We start from the raw sequence: 18,844 nt of genomic DNA, 5'->3' as shown, positions 1-18,844 counted from the left end.
AGCCCCACCCTGGGACATCTTTCCCCTCGGCTCCTAAACTGTTCAGGAGCTTCCCACAGGGGCTGTGGGCACTGGAGCAGTTCCATGCTGCCACAGGGACAGTGTCCCTCACCTTTGCACCCAGGGACAGCCAAGGCCGAGTGAGCCCCAGGGCGGTGCAGATGAGCCAGACGGTGCCCTGTGCCACACTTGGCCACCACCTCCTGCTGGGTGGCTCATTCAGGAGCCTGTGGGCAGCAGCAGCCCTCGATGGCAGCCAGGAGGAGTGAAGGGGATTAGTGAGGACGATGCCAGCAGACATCTGCAATGTGCTGACACATTTACAGAGCCTCAGCCTGCAAAGGAGCTCAGAGATCGTGGCAGGGATCTCACAGCCACCCACCTCCTCTGGTGGCTGCCCCCAGACCTCCCAATGGCTGTTTTTTATCAGGGGCAGGAGGCTGGCACCCAGAAAAGCAGCTGCCTGGGCACAAGTCAAGTCACCAGGCTGGTGGGTTGTGGCCAAGATGTGAAATGCTGATGAGAAAGTGGTTCTGAGCCTGACACTGCAGATGACTCCTGGACAGCCCTGGTGAGCCCATCCTGGGCTGCAGGGGACACAGCTGAGCACAAACCAGCCAGAGGCTTCCATGCTGCTGCAGCCCAAGTACCTGCCCAGCTCAGCAGGGACCAGCCAGCTCCTTCCTGCCCTCAGCAGCGGTTTGTGTCCCCTGGATGGGGCTTGGGTGGAGCCAAAGCTCCCACTCAGGCTGAATTTGCTTTGGCACGGAGCTGGAGCGGCATCAGAGCTGCTCATCTGAGGATCTGTCCCAGTGTGGGATCAGGAAACCACCATCTCAACCTGGAGTTTGGGTGAACTTGCCAAGAGAGCAAGAAACCCAACCCCAAAAATCCGATCCCGGTTCAGAGGGTCCCAGAGCTCTGAATCTGCTCTCCGAGCGCAGGCCACGGGGAGTGAAAGCCACACAAGCGCCAGAAGGAGGCAAAAAGTCGCCACCAACAGCTGCCACAAAACTCAACCCCCCTCAGCACTGACCTTGTTTGCAGCCACCCTGTTTGCACCCTCGGGGTCCACAGGAAAGCCACCAAACGTCCCTGCCCCCCGCCCCGAGCACGGCTCCGGTCCCCGCATCGCCGGCTCCGCTGGGGCTGCTCCTGGAATCTGCCCTCTGAGCTGATGGCATCCCCCGGAGTGGCATCTGGTGGCCCCAGTTAGCCCCCAGCCACCCGTGCTAAGCAGAGAGGCAGCTCCAGCCCTGGAGCAGCTCCATGACTCCCTCACGCCCCGGGGCCGGGTGGTATTGTCACCAGTGTCCCCCAGCCACAGCCCCAGGGAACCCCAGACCTCGCCTAGGGCACAGACGAGCCCGCTGACGGGAGGTAGCAACTCCATCCTGCCCTCACACAGCCCCCTCACGGCTGGCACAGACGCTGTCCAGCCCACCCACCCATTTGGGCAGTGCTGGAGAGGCAGCGCCCGGTGTCCCCAGCCCATGCCAGAGGCTCTTACCTGGGCACCAAGGCGAGCACCGAGCTCTGCCCTTCGCAGCCGCCGAGCCGGCTCCTGCCCGTGTCCCGTGGCCGCCCGGACACCGCGAACACCCCGAGAGCTTCCAGCACTTGTCTCACATTTCAAGGAGCACTTCAAATGTGGTTCAATGGCCACTAAATCAGCCCTCATCAGCAGGCTCCGGGCGAGAGCAGAGCGCCCGCGGCTCAGCAGCCTCCAGCAAGCCTCCGGCGTCACGCGGGGCCGCTGGTGCCAGCTGGCAGGAGCCAGCCTGGAGGAGCTGCCCCCAGCCAAGCGCAGGAGAAGGCAGCCGGCAGCAGCACTGCTGGGGGGGCAGGGGGCTTCCCGGGCTGCCTCGCAGGTCAGAGCCAGACAGTTCCCTGAAGGGGCACCGGGCGCTGCGGGGAGGGCTGAGGGCTTCTGGGCTAGGCTGCAGCAGGCACAGGGTGCTCGGACCCCCCCGGACGTGGGGTGGCCCAGGAGACCTGCTGCAGCACCGGGAGGTGCTCTGGTCTCAAGCTGAGAGCTGAGCAGATGTAGGCAGCCCAGAGGTGTCAGAGGACCCTGGCCATGCCCACATCCCTTTCAGCATTTCATGGCATCAAACCAGCCTGCTTCTGCCCCCCCACCCCCCAGCCCCGAGCCCCAGCACAAGCTCTGCTGATGCCAGGGAGGCTCACTTTAGGATCAGCTCATGAACTGTCCCTTGTCAGAGCGAGGATGAGCACGACCCAGCCCTCCTCAAAGGCTCAGGGATCCAGCTTGGCTCCTGGCACGGGGACCTGGGCCCTCAAGGGGCTCAGACCTTAGACACCAGACCTCAGCCCCCCAAACATCCAGACTGGCTCTTACCCTTGGATGTCCACCAGGGTCCCCCTCAGGCCCACTCTCACACGCTGAAGGGCAGCAGGACATGCTGCAGCAGTGTGGGCACACAGAGGGCACTGCACGGGCACAGCAGTGGTGCTGTGCCTGTCCTCTGCTCTGCACATCAGCGCTCAGCAGCACCGCAGGGCTCTGTGTCCCCTGAATCAGCAGATCCCAGCCCTGCTCCCGGGCAGCCAGGACAGCAAAAAGCTCAGCTAAAGGAGATGCTGTGGGAGCAACACCGCTGAAGAGAAGGTGTCCAGGAGCCAACACCCAGGAAGTGCCTCTCAGCTCCCACCCCAGGGTCCTGCAATCCCTCAGCTTCTAACACCACCTAATGAGCTGATTAATCACCTTCAGCAGGGACCAAGCGGGCAGAGTGATGAGAGAAGCTGTGCTGGTGGCAGGGCGCATAGGCTGTGTCCTTTTGGAGTGATAAATGAGGTGGTACAGCTCTGGCCAACGCTGTCCTGGGCACGCATCATGGCTGGGTGAGCGAGGATGGGCTGGGTGGGCTCCTGGCAGCATCCTAACTGCCCCTGTGCCAGCAGGAGCCTGGCGCCGAGTCCCTGGGGTTCAGCTGTAAATGTTGACACAGCACAAGGGAGCAAAGGGAGAGGAAAGGTCAAGGTGCCAGCTGCTCCCCTGGCTGCCCCACACACTGCCAGCTGGGGGACACCTGGCACGGGGCTTGCAAGATCACAACACCTTCAGGTTTCTTGCGATCAGCACCAAGAGCAGGGCAGAGCCAGCAGCTGCACGCCCGCAGCGAGCTGAGGCTGTGCCTGCCCTTGGCGCAGCCGCCCGGCACAGAGCCCTCTCCTCTCCCCCCTGAGCCCTCACACCGTGCCAGAACTCAAGAAGGGCACAAAGCTCCCTCAGGATGCAGGTGGGCAGAGCTCCAGGGCTGAGCTGGTGGCCCACAGGCACCGTCCAGGGCAGGGAGGATCCAGAGGTCACAGCAGGAGAGGAGTAGGCAGCTTGGGCAAGCTCTGGGGAGAAAGCGGAGCTGCAGCCCTGGCACTGCGACCATCACAGGGTGGCTTCTGGGGGAGGGTGCCCAGCTGAAGGGATCCAGCAGATGCTGGCCCCAGCTGCTCTCCTGCCTCTGAAAATAGAGCTGAGGAGCGAACCCAACGCAGCCCCTGGGCAAGTCTTGGCCGAGCTGCTCCAAGCTGCCCCTTCCTGCTGTCACAAATGTGGGGCTTGGTTTCTGTTTTGTTTCTCAAACCTCCCTGAACTCAACCCCAGGCACCACTGGAGAGGTGACAACGTTCCTCTGGGCACAGGGCTGGCTCCTGTCACCCTGACAGAGTCCTGACACTCCTGGTGACTCACACAGTCAAGGAGGTGATGCTGACCGTGGCTGTGCTGGGCCTGGGCAGGGCACCGTGCCCCCTGTGCTTCTCCAGGCACCCCCTGCCCTGATCCTGACCCTCTCCCAGCTCCTCACTCAACCTGCTGCAGGTTATTTGCTCTCAGAAGGTGACATCCAGAAACAGGTAATGGCAGAGGGAGGCCTCCAGCCTCCAGTTTCAGCTGGAGCTGGAGCAAGCCCCTGCATTCCAGCCTGAATTCAGCATTTCACAGCGCTAAGCAAGTGACATTTGCAGCGCAGCCAGGGCAGTGTCAGGCAGTTGCAAGGGGATCTGCTGGAACCCAGGCAGTGCCTCGGAGCACTCCATCAACACAGGGCCAGGGCTCTGTTCAAATCAGTTATCAGACACCCGATCTGCTGGAGGTGGCTCCAGAGCCCACACGTGGAACTCCATGGCCGGGGGGGACAGAAAAGAAGCTGAGCCCTGGGGGGAGCTGCCCCTGAAAGCAGAGCTCTGGGAGCTGTTCGCATTCAGCAGCTCAGGCTTGCTTCTGCCTCCTGCTGCCGGAACCTGCCACGACCACAGGCTGCGGCTCTGGAGCCCCAAGGACAGCAACAGCCTCCGGGCAGAGGCTTGGAGAGAGGGGACCGGGAGTGAGCTCTGCCCCTCGCTGAGGGCACAGCAGAGGAGCCACCCCCCTGCTCCACCCCGGCACGATTTGCCCCAGATCTGCTGCGCTTGTCACGGAGCCGAAGTTCCCGAAGTTCCCAACTGCCAGGAGGAGCTCGAAGCAGTGCCTGGAGCTGGGCTGGGAGGCAGATGACAAGTCAAAAGAAGGCCGAATTTATTGTTTTCTCAGAATTTAGAGTGGGAGGCAGGAAAATGGGACGAGCCATGATTTTTTAATGCCTGCAGCTGGCAGCTCCATATTTAACGTGACAGCATCCCTTTAAGAAAAAAAAAACATTTTCATACACAGGAAGGGAAATAAATTCGCAAAGCAACTTGCTTTCAAGCCAGGCTGACACCTCCCCACCCAGACACCTCCGGCAGCCCGGGCCGAGCCGCAGGGCCGGCCCTCTCTGCCGGGCAGGGCATCACCGCGGAGCTCAGGGATGCTCCTCTGGCTGCCCAGGCCATCTGCTTACCCTGGGAGCAGTCATTTATCCCCGGGATGGGGCAAAGAAAGGGCAGGAGAAATCATTCCCCGTGTGAGAGAGGAGCAGAGGCGCTGCGGTGTCACTGCGCTGACAGCCCCACAGCAGAGACGCCGCTGCGGCGCTGAGCCCCGCACGATCAAAAAGCTTCCTGCAGTCGGGTGGGAAGGGGGAAGAAAGAGAGGAAGACAGGAGAGGAGAGCTCGATCAAAGCCTGCCCTTGCCGCGGCTTACAGAAGAAACTTGCGAGCAGCACTTTCTGCAGAGCTGTCAGTAACCAGCGCCCGAGGTCAGCACTGCGTGGGCAGGACCCCCAGCACCCACTGCCACCATCCCTGGGGCTCTGGGAGCATCAGCCCCACAAGGGGCCTTGGGTGCCTGCTCAGGGGACAACAGGAAGGGTGGGTCCGAGGGAGGCAAAGCTCAACCGCAGCAGAGCCATGGGGAGGAGAGGAGCCAGAAACTGAGGTCTGGAGCTCATTTCTGCATCCACCCTGCTCTCATGCCTGGGCTGGAGAGGGGCTGGGCAGTGCCTGCCAGCTTCAGAGCGGCCGTGATGACCCCTCCAGGAGCAGAGTGCTTCGGCAACCTCTCCTTTGGTTATGGACATTCTGAGGTGGTCACCAAACCCCTCCCAGAACTCCGTGCAGCCAGCCCAGCTGGGGGCCAGTCTGACACAGCTGAGTTGTTCCCATCGCCCTGATTGGCACAGCTGAGCCCCCAGAGCCTGGCAGCAGTGGGGACCAGGAGGTGCCACTGAGGGGTCCCCAAGAGTGATGGGGGGTACAGGGTCGCAGCAGTGAGCAGAGCTGTGCTGGAGCCCTGGTGTCAGTCTGGGTTCACTTCTCCAAGCGCTGACTTGCCTGTGGCTGCCAGGAGCCATCGCTGCCAGGCTGGGGAATTAAAGGGGACAGATGATAATTAATTGTCTGTCTTTCAGCATCTCCTGCACAGGGACTAATGAAGTTCTGCCTTCCTCGCTGGCTAGAGGACAGGAGGAAGAGGAGAACAGTTTTGGAGCTCAGGTTTAATCAGTTCAGTGCTAAGCTTGGCCTGGATGAGTCAACTCCTTCCATACTGCTTTGGTTCCTTCGATTGTCTCCAAGCTTGGTAGCCTCTGGCCCCCACGACAGGCTGGGCACGACCCCTGGCTCTTGCAGCCCCAGGTGGCAAGCTGGCCTGGGCAGAGGTGCTGGCAAGTTGGCCTCCCGGGATGCAGAGCCACCAGAAAATGCAGCCCTGCCATGCCAAGTGTCCAAGTGTGTCCACGAGCGGGCACTGTGCCACCCTCGCAGACGGGACCAAGGGAGGCAGCCAAGGCACGGTCCTGCAGGCTGCCTCTGGGGCATGTGCCATGGCTGCCATCCCAATGGGAACAGAGGATGCAGCCAGCCCCCACGTGGCTGGGAGAGCTGGGGGAGAGGCTCCCAACGGAGATGTGCAGAAGGGTGGGCAAGGGGCTCCTGGTGCAGGCCCCAGCACACTGCCCTGGCACCGATCACACCCCTGCGCTGCCCAGCTGCTCACTAACTGGGGAGGGCAGCCGGAGCATCACCGAGGCAGGTATGCAGCATGCCAGCCCTGTGCCAGGCAGCCAACCCTAAAGGGCTCGTGCCCCATGCCCCCTGGTGAGCCTGGCACTGCTCCGGCACCAACCGCAGCCACGCAGGGCCCGCGGGGATGCGAGTGGAGGGCAGCGGCAAAAGGCTGATCTGTGCTGGCAGCTGGTGAGGGGCGGAGGCGTCGCTGCTAAGCAAACACGCGAGGGCTGTGTCTGCAAACAGTGCCAGGAGCCAGGCACACAAACAGCCCCTTCATGGCTCTGCCCACGCCCAGGCGCGGCCGTTCCCGGCGCTTGGCTGCGGCCCCGAGCGGGTACCCTGCCGACAGAGCCCTGCGTCCTGGCATGGGGCAGGCCGAGAGCCACGGCACAGAACTGCCGTGCCCGGAACTGTCGTGCCTAGCCCCACCGTGCCAGCACCCGCCTGGCATGGGCAAAGACCAGGTCTGGGACAGGGCAGAAGGCAGCAGCGATGGGGACAGTGAGGTTCGGTGCCAAACGAGCTGGAGGTGTGTCAGAGATGCCATGCAGTGCCCACCCTGGAGCATCACACGGTGACTCTGGGGCATCCCTCAGGGTGAGGCCAGGCTCCTGGGTGGGACAGCCCTGCACCAGCCGCTCCCCTCCGGCCCGCCTGGCACAGCACCAGCAGACCAAGTGCCGGTCCATAGCCCAATACCACACCAGCCTGTGCCCAGCCCAGCGAAACCTCTGCTCCAGGCACACTTTTGCAGACCTGGGGCTGCCCCACAGCTGCCAACTCCTTCCTGCCCCTCGCAGCCACCCTGTCACCAGAATAAGCCCTTTCCAGGGTCAGAGCAGACAGTGCCAAGCTCCCTGTGCCAGCGCTGTGCTCTACCACCTCCCACTCCCCAGCCCCGTAGGCTCCCTGGGAATGGGGCTGTGCAGGAAGCTATTTCTGTCTGGAGGCTCCGGCAGCGTGACACCCCCCGGCCCCCCCAGCAGCGCGGGCGGCAGCTCCAGCAGCATCCGACCCTCGGCTCCCAGCTGCAGGCGCTGGCACCTGAGCGAGGATCCCTGCTCCTCAGCGAGATGCTTGGGGGCACGCAGGAGCTGTCTGCTGGCACCCAGGTCAGGGGACAAGCGGGAGGGCAACAGAGTGTCCCCAGGCCAGGGGAGCAGGCTGGGGTGGGGGGATGCCCGAGCCCTGGTTCCATCCTCTCTGGGTATTTCCAGGCGCCACGCAGGAGGCAGCAGCAGGGCAGTTCCCAGCGCTCCAGCAGCTCAAGCGAAGGGAGCAGGAGGCAGCTTTGCTGTCCCGGGACCTCAGATGTGCCTCCACCCTGGCCATCCGCACAAAGTCCCGACCCCCAGCACCCCTTCCCAAGCAGGGGCTGCTCTCAGCTCCCCAGCATCCCCTGGGGAAGTGGCCCGGTCCCAGGGGATGCAGTGCCCGTGGCGAGGGGCTGGGAGGGCAGGGATGGGCACAGAGTGCCCCGCGCTGGCACGGGCACTGCCACCATGCCCCCGCCGCGGGGCGCACACCTCGGAGCCGCAGCACCGGGCGCTATTAATTAATGGTTTCTTTAGGGAGTCATCATTAATTGAGCAGCTCCGGTGACCGCAGCGCCCGGGGATCCATCTGCTGCCGGCAGCCAGGCGAGCAGCAGCCGCTCCCTGCTCCTTGCAGCCGCAGCTCCGAGGCGGTGGCGGCTCGGGCTGTGCCCCCCCAGCAGCCAGCGTCCCCCCGTGTGGGGGAGCCGGTGACTAAAGCCGCGGGTGAGTGATTGGTGACTCAGCTGATCGCTCTGCTCAGCTCCTGGCTTTTTTTAGCGCGGGGCGGACAGAGCTCTCATGGCAAACCCTCGCCCGGCACCGCCACCGCGCCCCCCCCTCCTCCCGGGGCTGCCCACCTGGGCTGGGAGCTCCTGCAGACCAAGCGCCAGCCTGATGTGGTTCTGCTCTGGAAAATGGGGAAGAACTCAGACAGTGCTCTCTTTTCTTCCTTCCTGCGTGACGTGGGCAAGGGAAAGGGGAATGCTCCAGCCCTGGTGAGCCAGGGGGCCCTGGCAGTATGGTTCAGGCCATGCTGGAGCTTACCTGGCAGCAACGCCTGTCCAGAGCAAAGCACTGCTCCATGCTTGGTGGTGCCAGCCTGACTGCTGGCATTCTCAGATCCTTGGGTGGCCAGCACAGGAGCAGAGACTGAGGTCCACATCCTTGGCACCACCACTGTGCCTGCACCAATCTCCCTTTGTCCTGGCTCAGCCAGCCCCAGGTCCCCTGTACCACCTCCGCGGCACAGGACCGTAGGCAGGGGGACCCTGCCCCGGTGTGACCACCGCTGCCATCTGCCCTGGGGAACATGCCGGTGTGGATGGCAGACAATCACCCAGCGCCGTCAAAGCCTCCCCGGGGGCCAGAGCAGCCCCAGCCACGGCAGGGGCTGAGGAGCTGCTGCTCCCTAAAAGGCTTCACCCTCCCTCTCCGTGTAATGACTTCCCAGCTGCTCCCCATTTGAGCTGATAATGGGAACGCCGCTGCCTGCCTGCCTGCGAGAGCTGCTGCCTCGTTCAGGCTGAGGAAAATCAATTCCCCTCTCACTCAAGGCTCTCCAAGACAGATGAACTGCAGCTCGCTCCTGCCTGAGCAAAATATTTATTCAGTCTGGCAACAGATTCACTTTTGAACCTCCTATAAACACAGCTGAGGGCCTCCATTTAATCCCTCACCAGAAGACCTAATTTTATTTGGTTGGTGCTTTAAAGGATTCTCCTTTCCCTGTGCCTCCTCAGCAGGTGAAGGAAGGCAGGAGTTTGGGCCTTGGCCATGGGCAGGGGGCTCTGGACCCATGGGGGGGCTGTGCATGGTCCTGCAGCAGGACAGGGCTTGGTGGTGTCAGGGAAAGGGTGGGAGCCCTCCACGCTGCCAGGGGCTGGGCTCTCTGGAGGTTTCCTGCCCTTGATTTACACCCCAGGGGCTGGGGCAGGCAGAGAGAGGCCAAACTCTCCACAGAGCCCTCTTTGTGACCCTGGTGGGTCAGGTGGATGCAGGCAGGCAGCAGGGAACTGCCCCCCCAGGCCGCTCAGGGGGGATTCTGCCACCTGCCAGCATCTCCCCAGCGTTTGCAGAGAGAGGCCTGCCACAAGTCCTTTGGAGGGGAAGTGTCCCCAGGGACAAAGTGGAAAGTTTCCCCATGGCTAAGCAGAGGCCAGAGCCAGGCAGGTGCTGGAGCTGGGATTCCTGGAGCCCACCTTGGTGATTCCCTGAGCCCTAGCAGCCACACAGGCACCAGCACCACACAGCACCCAGAGGGGCAGGAGGCTGCTGGGTGTCCAGAAATCCCTCTGGCTCCTCCTGAGCTGCCAGCTCCCATCCCTGCCAGCAGGAACAGAGCAGTGCCAATAATCTCCCCTCAGCATCTGTCTGGGGAGGTTTGGGGCTGGCACGGATCGAAACGCCAGGGACCCAACCCAGCTTCTCCTGAGCCCCACAGCAGCTCCCTGCCAGGAGCCAGCTCACGAGTGGCCACAGCCTGACCCCACCTCAGAGAGGAGGTGGCTGTGTCCCCACCTGAAAAGCCACCTGGCACATCCCCATCTCCTGAAGGCTCCTGTGAAGGCACAGCACCAGGCCTGGCTCCCTGATCTGACACTGCTGCTCTGCTGCCCGTTGGTTAATTAACCTCCCCTGGAAACCGGGGAGGGGACAGAACCGTGGCACTGAGCTGTGCAGCTGCAGCCCCTCGGACCCTGCCTGGGGCCGGGCTGCCCTGGGGGGGCTGGAGGGCAAGCAGGGGGCTGGAAATGGGGCAGCTGCTGGGGGGGGGGTGTCTCTCCCTGCCCCACCAGCCTTGGCCCCGCAGCCTGACCTCAAATGGAGAGCAAGGACCCCCAGCGAAGCCCCCGCCGGCAGGGTGCCAGCGCCGCTCCCCCCGCGCCGGACGGGGCTGGGATTAGTCCGGGCAGGCTCTAATCCGCTGCAGCCTTTCGTAACAGCGCTCAGGACTAAGCCTGCAGAGCTCCTGACACTTCTTGAAAATTTGGAGTTGGATATTTTTAGGCTCTGCCCTTGCGTGCGACGCAGCCACGGGCAGCAGGGCTCTGTGGGGCAGGGGGGGGGGGCCTCGCTGCCAGGCCCCCAGGGTCTCACCCCCACCCCCACCCAGTGCTGCCAGTGCCCGCCCTGTGCCACTCCCTTGGCTCCTGCTGGCTCACTAACAGACTTCCCTTGTTTGGGGAGTTGTATTTTGTTTTCCTAGCTCCATCCCAGGGCTCCTCAGAAGAGCCTCCAGCCCCAGCTCACAGACAGCCTCTGTGCTGGGAGCCCTCAGCCCCTCACCAGCAGCAGCAGCACCACAGCTGCCCCGGGAGGCAGAGGGCAGGGAGAGGGAAGAGGATGACAGTGACAGGGAAAGTGACACTTCAAACCCAGCCCCCAAAAACCATCCTGGAGGAGCCCAGCTCCCCCCTGGGCTGTGGCTGTTCCTCTCCCCACTAAACCACGACCCCCAGCAGTTCAGGCTGCACCGTGGGGGCACAGTGACAGTGTGAGGCCCCCAGCCCTTCTGCTTTGCTCCCAGGGAACAAGACACAAGGTTCTCCCTCCCAGCTCCATTCAGTCCCCATCGGCATCCCCCCACCAGGCTTGGCATGAGGGTGACAAGCTGGAAAGGTCCTTCAGAGCCAGTTCCCCTCCAGAGGTGGCTTAGAGCCTGCTGGCCATGAGGCCTCTTACTGGTGACTGGCTCCAGGTCAGCAGCAGCTTCGGCTGGGCCAGTCCTGGACAGCTCTGGATAGGGGCTGGCATTGCCTCAGCATGGACAGGACACAGCCTCCAGGACAGCCCCAGCGTCCCTGCCCACCCCAGAGCAGGCTTCTTGGCCTTAAAAATACTAATTGTCAGCCACAGTCCTTCTGTCTGAGACCTTTGTGACTTGCAGAGCAGAGGAGGGCATGCAGGGGGGCTGGCTGCAGGGGGGCTAGCTGCAGGGGTGCTGGCTGCAGGGGTGCTGGCTGCAGGAGGACAGGCTGCAGGGGGGCTGGTTGCAGGGGGGCTGGCTGCAGGGGGGCTGGCTGCAGGGGGGCTGGCTGCAGGAGGACAGGCTGCAGGGGGGCTGGTTGCAGGGGGGCTGGCTGCAGGGGGGCTGGCTGCAGGGGGGCTGGTTGCAGGGGGGCTGGCTGCAGGGGGGCTGGCTGCAGGGGGGCTGGTTGCAGGAGGACAGGCTGCAGGGGGGCTGGCTGCAGGGGGGCTAGCTGCAGGAGGACAGGCTGCAGGGGGGCTGGCTGCAGGGGGGCTGGCTGCAGGGGGGCTGGCTGCAGGAGGACAGGCTGCAGGGGGGCTGGCTGCAGGGGGGCTGGCTGCAGGGGGGCTGGCTGCAGGAGGACAGGCTGCAGGGGGGCTGGCTGCAGGGGGGCTGGCTGCAGGAGGACAGGCTGCAGGGGGGCTGGCTGCAGGAGGACAGGCTGCAGGGGGGCTGGCTGCAGGGGGGCTGGTTGCAGGGGGGCTGGCTGCAGGGTGGCTGGCTGCAGGGGGGCTGGCTGCAGGGTGGCTGGCTGCAGGGGGGCTGGTTGCAGGGGGGCTGGCTGCAGGGGGGCTGGCTGCAGGGGGGCTGGATGCAGGGGGGCTGGCTGCAGGGGGGCTGGCTGCAGGGGTGCTGGCTGCAGGAGGACAGGCTGCAGGGGGGCTGGCTGCAGGGGTGCTGGCTGCAGGGGGGCCGGCTGCAAGGGTGCTGGGTGAGGGAGCAGCACAAAGCCTTCCACTGCTTCTCCACCTCATGGTGGGGACTCTTGCTGAAGCTCTGTGCCCAGGAGACCCTGCCCAGGCTCACCCAGAGCTACCCATGCAGAATCGTGTGGGCACCAAATGCCAAAGCTCTGAGCAGCTCTGAGTGCCAGGAGTTGCCCATGGGGAGCTGCTTGGCCAGGGCCAGGGAACATCTGCGTGCAGAGCTGTGACCCTGTGCCTGGGCACTGGAGCAGGCTCAGAGGCTCTCTTGTGCCAGCAGATAAAGGAACCAAATAACCCCAAAAATCTCCTGGCCCTTTGCCAGGCAGCTCCACAGAGCCCTGACCTGCTGCTCCCTGCTGCAGGGGGCTGAGGGACCTCTGCCAGCTGAGAGGCAGCAGAGGCCTCAGAGTACTGGGAGGTGAAAGGGAGGTGAGGAGCAGCCTCTGACCTCCACTGGCAAAACTTGTCCCACGTTCAGCAGCTTCCTCCTCTTCCCCTGGCGTGGAGGAAGAACCAGTGGCTGATGTCAGAGCCAGAAATACCCTCACTGGAAATAAGATGCTGGGCAAGGCCCTGTCAGGTGGGCAGCTGGTGGCATCAAACCAGCTGGCTAAAGGAGCTCAGCACCTCTCCACAGGGGGTGCCAGGTCTCCTTGGGCTGCTGGCACCCCTCTTGCCCCGTGGCACTCTGGGCACCGTGGCTGTCACTGCCTTGCAGAGGTTGGCACAGTCAGAGCAGGCTCCCATCTCCAGGCAGACCCAGGCAGGGATCAGGACTTAACCTCAAACTGTTTCCCTTGCAATTTTCAAGTGATCTTCCTTATCAACTAATTAAAAAAAAAGATCCATAATTAGGTCAGGGGAAATCACAGCTCAGAAATGTTCTCATTTCCTAGCAGCACAGCTTTGTGCCATGTGGAGGGCCCAGAGCCCTGGCAGCTCCTCGCCCTGCCAGCCCCCCAGGGCTGTTTGCACTTGAGGGGAAAAGGGGTGGCTTAAAACCAACACACCCCAAGCCCCTGCTCCCACCCCCAGCCCTGCTGGCACATTGATGGAGCCTCATCCTGTGCCACAGCAGCTGGGCAATGCCAGGCAGCCAACACCAGCCACAAGTGGCTGGCAGCAAGAGGGAACCAGCCTTGAGGTCCAGCCCAGAGGGCAACACCCTGTGGGTTTGGGTGTGATGCTGCCAAGCAGTTGCTTCCATTTTGCTCCTCAGGTTCTGTGGCACTTGAACTCTTTCTGGCCAGCAGAAACAGACTCAGCACATCTGAGCTGGGTGTCTGTGCTCTGTGTGCTGAGAGAAGGGAGAAGCCAAGCAGCAGACGAGAGGGAAAAGCAGCCCTGATGCATCCAGCAGCACAGGTGGCATCTCCTGGCATGGGTTCATGATGGGCTTTGCTGAGCAGCCAGGCCCCCAGCCCCCCCTGCCATGGCCAGGATATGTGTCCCTGCATGGTCCAGTGACAGGGGCAAGGCCCCAAGGCCAGGGAGCCACCAGCCCCAACACATATTCCTCATTCTCAGGACTATTTAACCAACCTCCTGGTTTGTCCCTGCCGGTGGCTTGGCTGCTCCACCAGAGCCAAAGACCCCGGGAGCAGCCAGAGCAGCCCTCTCCAGAGCCTGTGCTGAGCACGGTGCTGGAGCTCAGGGACACTCCTGCACCAGACAGGCAGCAGAAGGTCACAGCTCGCTGTGAGATCACCACCCTGACACGTGTGAGCCAAGCTCTGTACATTCACACCCCCCAGAGCCACGGCCGGGACTGTGCCAGTCTGGCTTTGCCGCACGTGGCAGACTGCACAGCAAGAACCCCCCTGGCACTCTTGTCCCCAGCCTGACTCTGAGCTCTCTGCATGGCAGCAGTTTCTCGGCAGCAGAGCCACATCAGCAGCTACCGAGGGACCATCGCTGTTCTGCCACCCCCCTGGAGCCATCTCAGCCAAGGGACAAACATCCCCCAGAGAAGCTGGCACTGGGCTGTGTGCCCCTTTGGAGAACACCTGCAGCCACTCCACAGCCCCAAGAGGTCACTGCTGGTGGATGTGGCTTGCGCTGGCTGCAGGGGCTCCTGGCCGGGCTGGCAGCAGGGACAGAGCCTCATTTATCGGCGGCCTGTCACGCACCGCGGCGCTGCCCATTGATGCTATTTCGGGCAGCGTGCCCCACATGCAGGCACAGCAGCTCGCAGAGCGCTCGGCTCCGCGCAGACACCCCCGGGAGCCGCGCAGCCCAGGACGGGTTCTGCGCAGCGCTGGGCAGCGCGGGGCCAGCTCCTGCCTCCCCTCTCCACCACAGCTGCCCCGCTCCACTCTGGGCAGAAGGTGCTGGTAGCTGAACACCGCATCCAGCCCTCCCCCCCGGAGCAGGCAGCTGGAGCAGCGAGGTGGCAACAGAGCTGCGCTGATCTTCTCACAGCAGCCAACGAAACCTGGGACTCCCAGGAGCGCAAAGCTGGGCTCTTGCCTTCACCCAGAGTCATCTCCTCTGCCTAAAGAGCACTTTTAAACCTTGCTCTGAAAACAAACAGCAGCCCCACGTGCCGAGGAGAGCTGGGAGTGCAGCTCCTGAGCAAGAAGTTGTTCCCCCGCAGGCGCACCCGGCGTGACCGGCAGCCCCGGTCCTGCCGCCGCGCTGCCAGGGGCAGGCAGAGGCACGTCCCGGAGCCGCGGGGTTTGCTCCGGCCCTACCGCACCCCGAGCACAACTCCTCAAAACCTCAGCTCGGTCAAGTCGGCAACAATGGGGATTGATAGGAGCTGAGGAGCGAGCGGGAGATCTTCCAGCTGCGGATGCTGCTCCCGCAGCCACCTCCAGACCTGCTCGGTAGGTGCTCAGCGGGGCAGGCTCTGCCCCGGGATGCAGCCACCCCAGGACACGGCGCTCGCTGCTCAGGTGGTGGACAGAAAGAGCTTTTGCGAGGCTTCGGCAGAAGTCCTGTGCCCCAAGAGCAAATTTCCCCTGGCAGAGGCAGCCTCGGCTCCATTGCATCACAAACCTCTCCCGCCTCAGACACAGCAGGGATGTGAAGAGCGCTGGGCACCCCTGAGCTGGGGCACATTCAGGGCACCCTGTGCACCCCAACACCCTGAGCAGAACGAAAGGGCCCAGACGGTGCCCATGGACACAACCCCACTGCCCACTCCAGACACAGACACGACCTGATCACCACCCACGGATACGGCCCCACTGCCCACCCACCCTGGCTGCCCACAGACACTTTGGTGAATGTTGCCTGGGCCCAGGTACTGCCGGCAGACCCCAGCCCATCACACAGCCATGGGGACCACACGCTGGGCACCCCAATGGCTTGGTGCCGGGGGCATCACCCACGCGGGTCCCTCTTGGCGTGGGAAGGGCAGCTCCGTGCAGGAGCTGCAGCCGTAGCCTCCACAAAGTTCCTGTGAAGAAGTTTTCTTCCTGACCTGACACATCCCAAGGTGGGGTCAGCGCGACCGGGGCTCAGCTGCCCCCCCGCAGCCCTCGCCCTGACGCACGCTGCTGCTGCCCGTCCTCAGGCACCGCGGGGATGGGGAATGGGACCAGAACAACCCCCGGCCGGGCACTCACCCATCTGTCCGTCCGTCCATCCATACATCCCTCCATCCATCTATCCATCTACCCCTCCCTCTCCCTCCTCCAGGTTCCGCGCTGCCTCCCCAGCTGCCCCCCCTCCCACAACTTTGCTGCGGCCGCAACTCTCCGGGGCCCGCAGCCCGGCCAGCGAAGCTCGGGGGTACCGAAGGGGCCAGGGCATTCCCCCACTCTCCCACCCGCCCTACCTGCCCAGCCGCCCGGCTCCGCCGCCGTTTGCAGCATCCTCCCGCCGGCTGCTCGCTCCCGGCTGGGCGAGCGCGCTCCCGGTGGAGGAGGAGGAGGAGGAGGAAGAGGAGGAGGAGGAGGAGGAACGGGGGGATGAAGGCAGCCCGCGCGCCGCCGCGGTGTGTGTGTCCCCTCCCGGTGCCGTGAGCACATTCGCGGTGGGAGGAGGGAATCGCACTCCGCTGCCGCATCCTGCAGCGGGGCCCGGGACCGGGGGGGCCGCGCATAGCCCTCAGGCCGGGATGCCCCGGGGTGAGAGATGCTGCAGAGAGCCAGAGAGAGGCCTGGGGGGACCCCCGAGGACCCCTGATTTGGCTGCAGTGCCACAGCCTCCAGGCCCTTTCCAGGCGATCTGGGGGGTCAGTAGGGTTCTTGGTTGGACAGACAGAGAAGGTGACCCAGCAGGGCTGCCGGGAGGGCACCCCAACACAGGGCACAGAGATGCCCAGTGGCACCAGTGCCACTGAGAACAGAGAGCTCAGGTCTCAGTCCTGCCTGGCTGAGGGTCCCCAGTCCTGTATCTTGAGAGCAGCAGCCAGCATGGCTCTCCAGGACTCTTGGGGGTGATTGGGGAGGTAGCCTCTGGTGATCTTCAACCCTCGGCTGCGCCCAGGGTTGCTGTGCGGAACCTGGCACTATGATAGGGTGAGGCCCTTCCTGCCTGATCCCGCAGGGTGAATCGGAGCGGGAAGGAGAGGTCCTGTTTGCTCTGGAGTCGTCGTAGCTGGAGCCTGGGGACCCTTCAGCCCAAGGTGTCTTTGCTGACACTCAGCTGGCTCAACGTTTTTCCGGAGAGCCGAAGCCTGGCGCTGTCCCGGCTCTGTCCTGGCGCTGTCCCGGCGCTGTCCCGGCGCCGTTGTTGTCATTGTCGTTAATATTTCAGCAGTTCCATCACCTTTGAGTGGGGCCAGGTGGTGCTGGCAGAGAAGAGCAGGGCGGAGGAAGCCCTGCTGCCCGCCCCGAGGACCACGCTGTCCAGCCACCGTTACATAAGCGCCTCCTGGCCTCCTCCAGGGCGCTAGGAGGAGGATCTCGAAGCACTTCACACCAGCGCTAATGAGGCTTTGCAGTCCGGCTGCGGGGCAGCTGCTCGGCCCCGCCGGGACCTCTGGCCAGGGGCTCCCTCAGCCCTGGCAGCTCTCGCCCGCCTCCTGCTTAGCCTCCACTAAAAAGTGGAATTGGTGCCAAGATGAAGGAGTCTGAGCAGCCCCAGGAAGTCACTGGCAGAGGGCTGGAGGCTGCTGGAAGTGAGGGGCTGCTCCAAGCTGCTCCAAGCCCACAAAGGACCACCCAAGGACCCCCAGCTCCCAGGGAGGAGGAAACCGTGAGCAGAGGGGCAGGCACTGAGCTGCTCTCCAGCAGCCCTGTCCAGGTCTGTAGGTGCTGGGACAGGAGCAGCTGGCCCAACGGCACTGGCTGAGCTGAGAACCCTTCCCTCGCTGCCACCGGGGCCGGGGCCAGGTCCGCAGGAGCAGCAGCAGCGCTGTGGCACCACCGAGCCTTGGCACCGCTCTCGCTGTACATTACTCTGGGTTTTAGGAGTCCCTCTCCCGAGCCTGCTGTATTTGTTTGCTGTGCCATCCCATTTGCAAGTGCTGGGTGGATTTTTCCTCCCTATAAATAATTACAGGCACTCTAATGGATCTCAAACCTTGCATTACCTTGGCTGTCAGGAGCCTTCCTCTCCAAGGAGCAGAGACAGGGCTGCAGCTCCTGCACCAATTCGTTTCGTTCACATTAACCCTTTCAGTCTCATCCTGCCCCCACCCCACCATGAGGAAGGAGCTGTAACCCCCACTCCAGGCACAGGAGTGCAGGGATGAGGCCTCTCACCCATCTCCTGGCATTCCAGAACTGTGGAGCTCCCCTCCACAGGATCTGGGAGCTTCCCCCTCCCGCCAGCAGCCTCTCACTGCTCTCAGGCTAATGCAATATTCTTCTCACCCTTCCTGCTCCTGGAGGTTCCAGGGGATAATGAACTGGCACTGTGCCAGTGCTGGGCATCATCCCTTGGCTGTGGCATCAGCTCCTGTGTGGCCACAGAGCAAAGGGCACCACCATGGAGACCTTTCTGTTTCTGGCAGTATTCTTCCTTCCTTCCCATCGTAACTTTTAACTAAGACCTGGAGCAGGGGGATCAGGAAGCCCCTGCACAATCACGGGGAGGGCACCTGAGCGTCTGGGAAAGGTGGAGGAGGAGGTTCACTTTGAACGGGTTCATTCAGAAGGGGAAGCCACACTTGGAAGGGAGCTCTGAGCCCTGGCAGCGTTATCACAGGCAAGGAGAGGAACGAGGGTGAGTGTCTTCCATGCTCCCTCTTCCTGGGGAGTTTTGGGCTTCCTCCTCATGAGGGAGGACTTGCAGCAGCTTCCTCTGCTGCAGGAGGAAAATTCAAACGAAACTGATAAGAGGCCCAGCCTCAAGCTTCTGTCTTACCTCCCAATTATAATTGAAAGCTCAGAGGCATTCCAGGGACGGGACTTGATGTCTACATTAATTATAAATACATCATCTACACTTAATGTTTAAATGAAATCCCAGATAAAGTTTATATTTAGCTGAGCACCGCATCGGCACATCAATATTGATGCGAGGAGCCGGGAGGAGCCGGGAGGAGCCGGGAGGAGCCGGGAGGAGCCGCGCTGCTCCCTCCTGACGTCGGGGCCCAGCCGGAGCGGGGACCCCCTGCTGGAGCCGGCCGGATGTGGGGCTGGAGGGGGAGGCCGGTAGAGCTCCTCTGCCCTGCCCCTCCCCGCCCTCCCAGGGGTCCCAGCCCATCACAGACTCAGAGTCACAGATTGCATCGGGTTGGAAGGGACCCTCAAAGGTCTTGTCCAACCTTCCTGCGGTCAGCGGGGACGCATCCAACCAGATCAGGCTGCCCAAGGCCACAACGAGACTGATCTTGAATGTC

The 18,844-nt window shown here is 63.1% G+C and overlaps 1 protein-coding gene across 3 annotated transcripts in view; it reads right to left on the bottom strand.

The window, feature by feature from the left end:
• The window catches only part of LOC137455841 (zinc finger protein 385C-like), a 58,478-nt gene extending 42,529 nt beyond the window's left edge, over positions 1 to 15,949 (bottom strand). For 2 of the 3 annotated variants that reach the window (XM_068166960.1, XM_068166961.1), the window contains exon 1: positions 15,890 to 15,949. In XM_068166960.1, the coding sequence (XP_068023061.1) occupies positions 15,890 to 15,926 (37 nt within the window). In that variant the 5' untranslated portion in view covers positions 15,927 to 15,949. Of the gene's footprint in view, positions 1 to 1,510; positions 1,565 to 15,889 lie in introns of those variants that run through there. The other variant, XM_068166963.1, reaches the window with a different exon arrangement.
• Between the last annotated feature and the right edge of the window lie 2,895 nt (positions 15,950 to 18,844).

The sequence above is a fragment of the Melanerpes formicivorus genome, unplaced genomic scaffold, assembly GCF_026170545.1.
Source record: "Melanerpes formicivorus ecotype bairdi unplaced genomic scaffold, bMelFor1.0.p_v2 SCAF_112, whole genome shotgun sequence".
Classification (NCBI taxonomy): Eukaryota; Metazoa; Chordata; class Aves; order Piciformes; family Picidae; genus Melanerpes; species Melanerpes formicivorus.
Note: the sequence above shows the minus strand (reverse complement) of the source record. Positions and strands in the feature narration are given on the sequence as shown.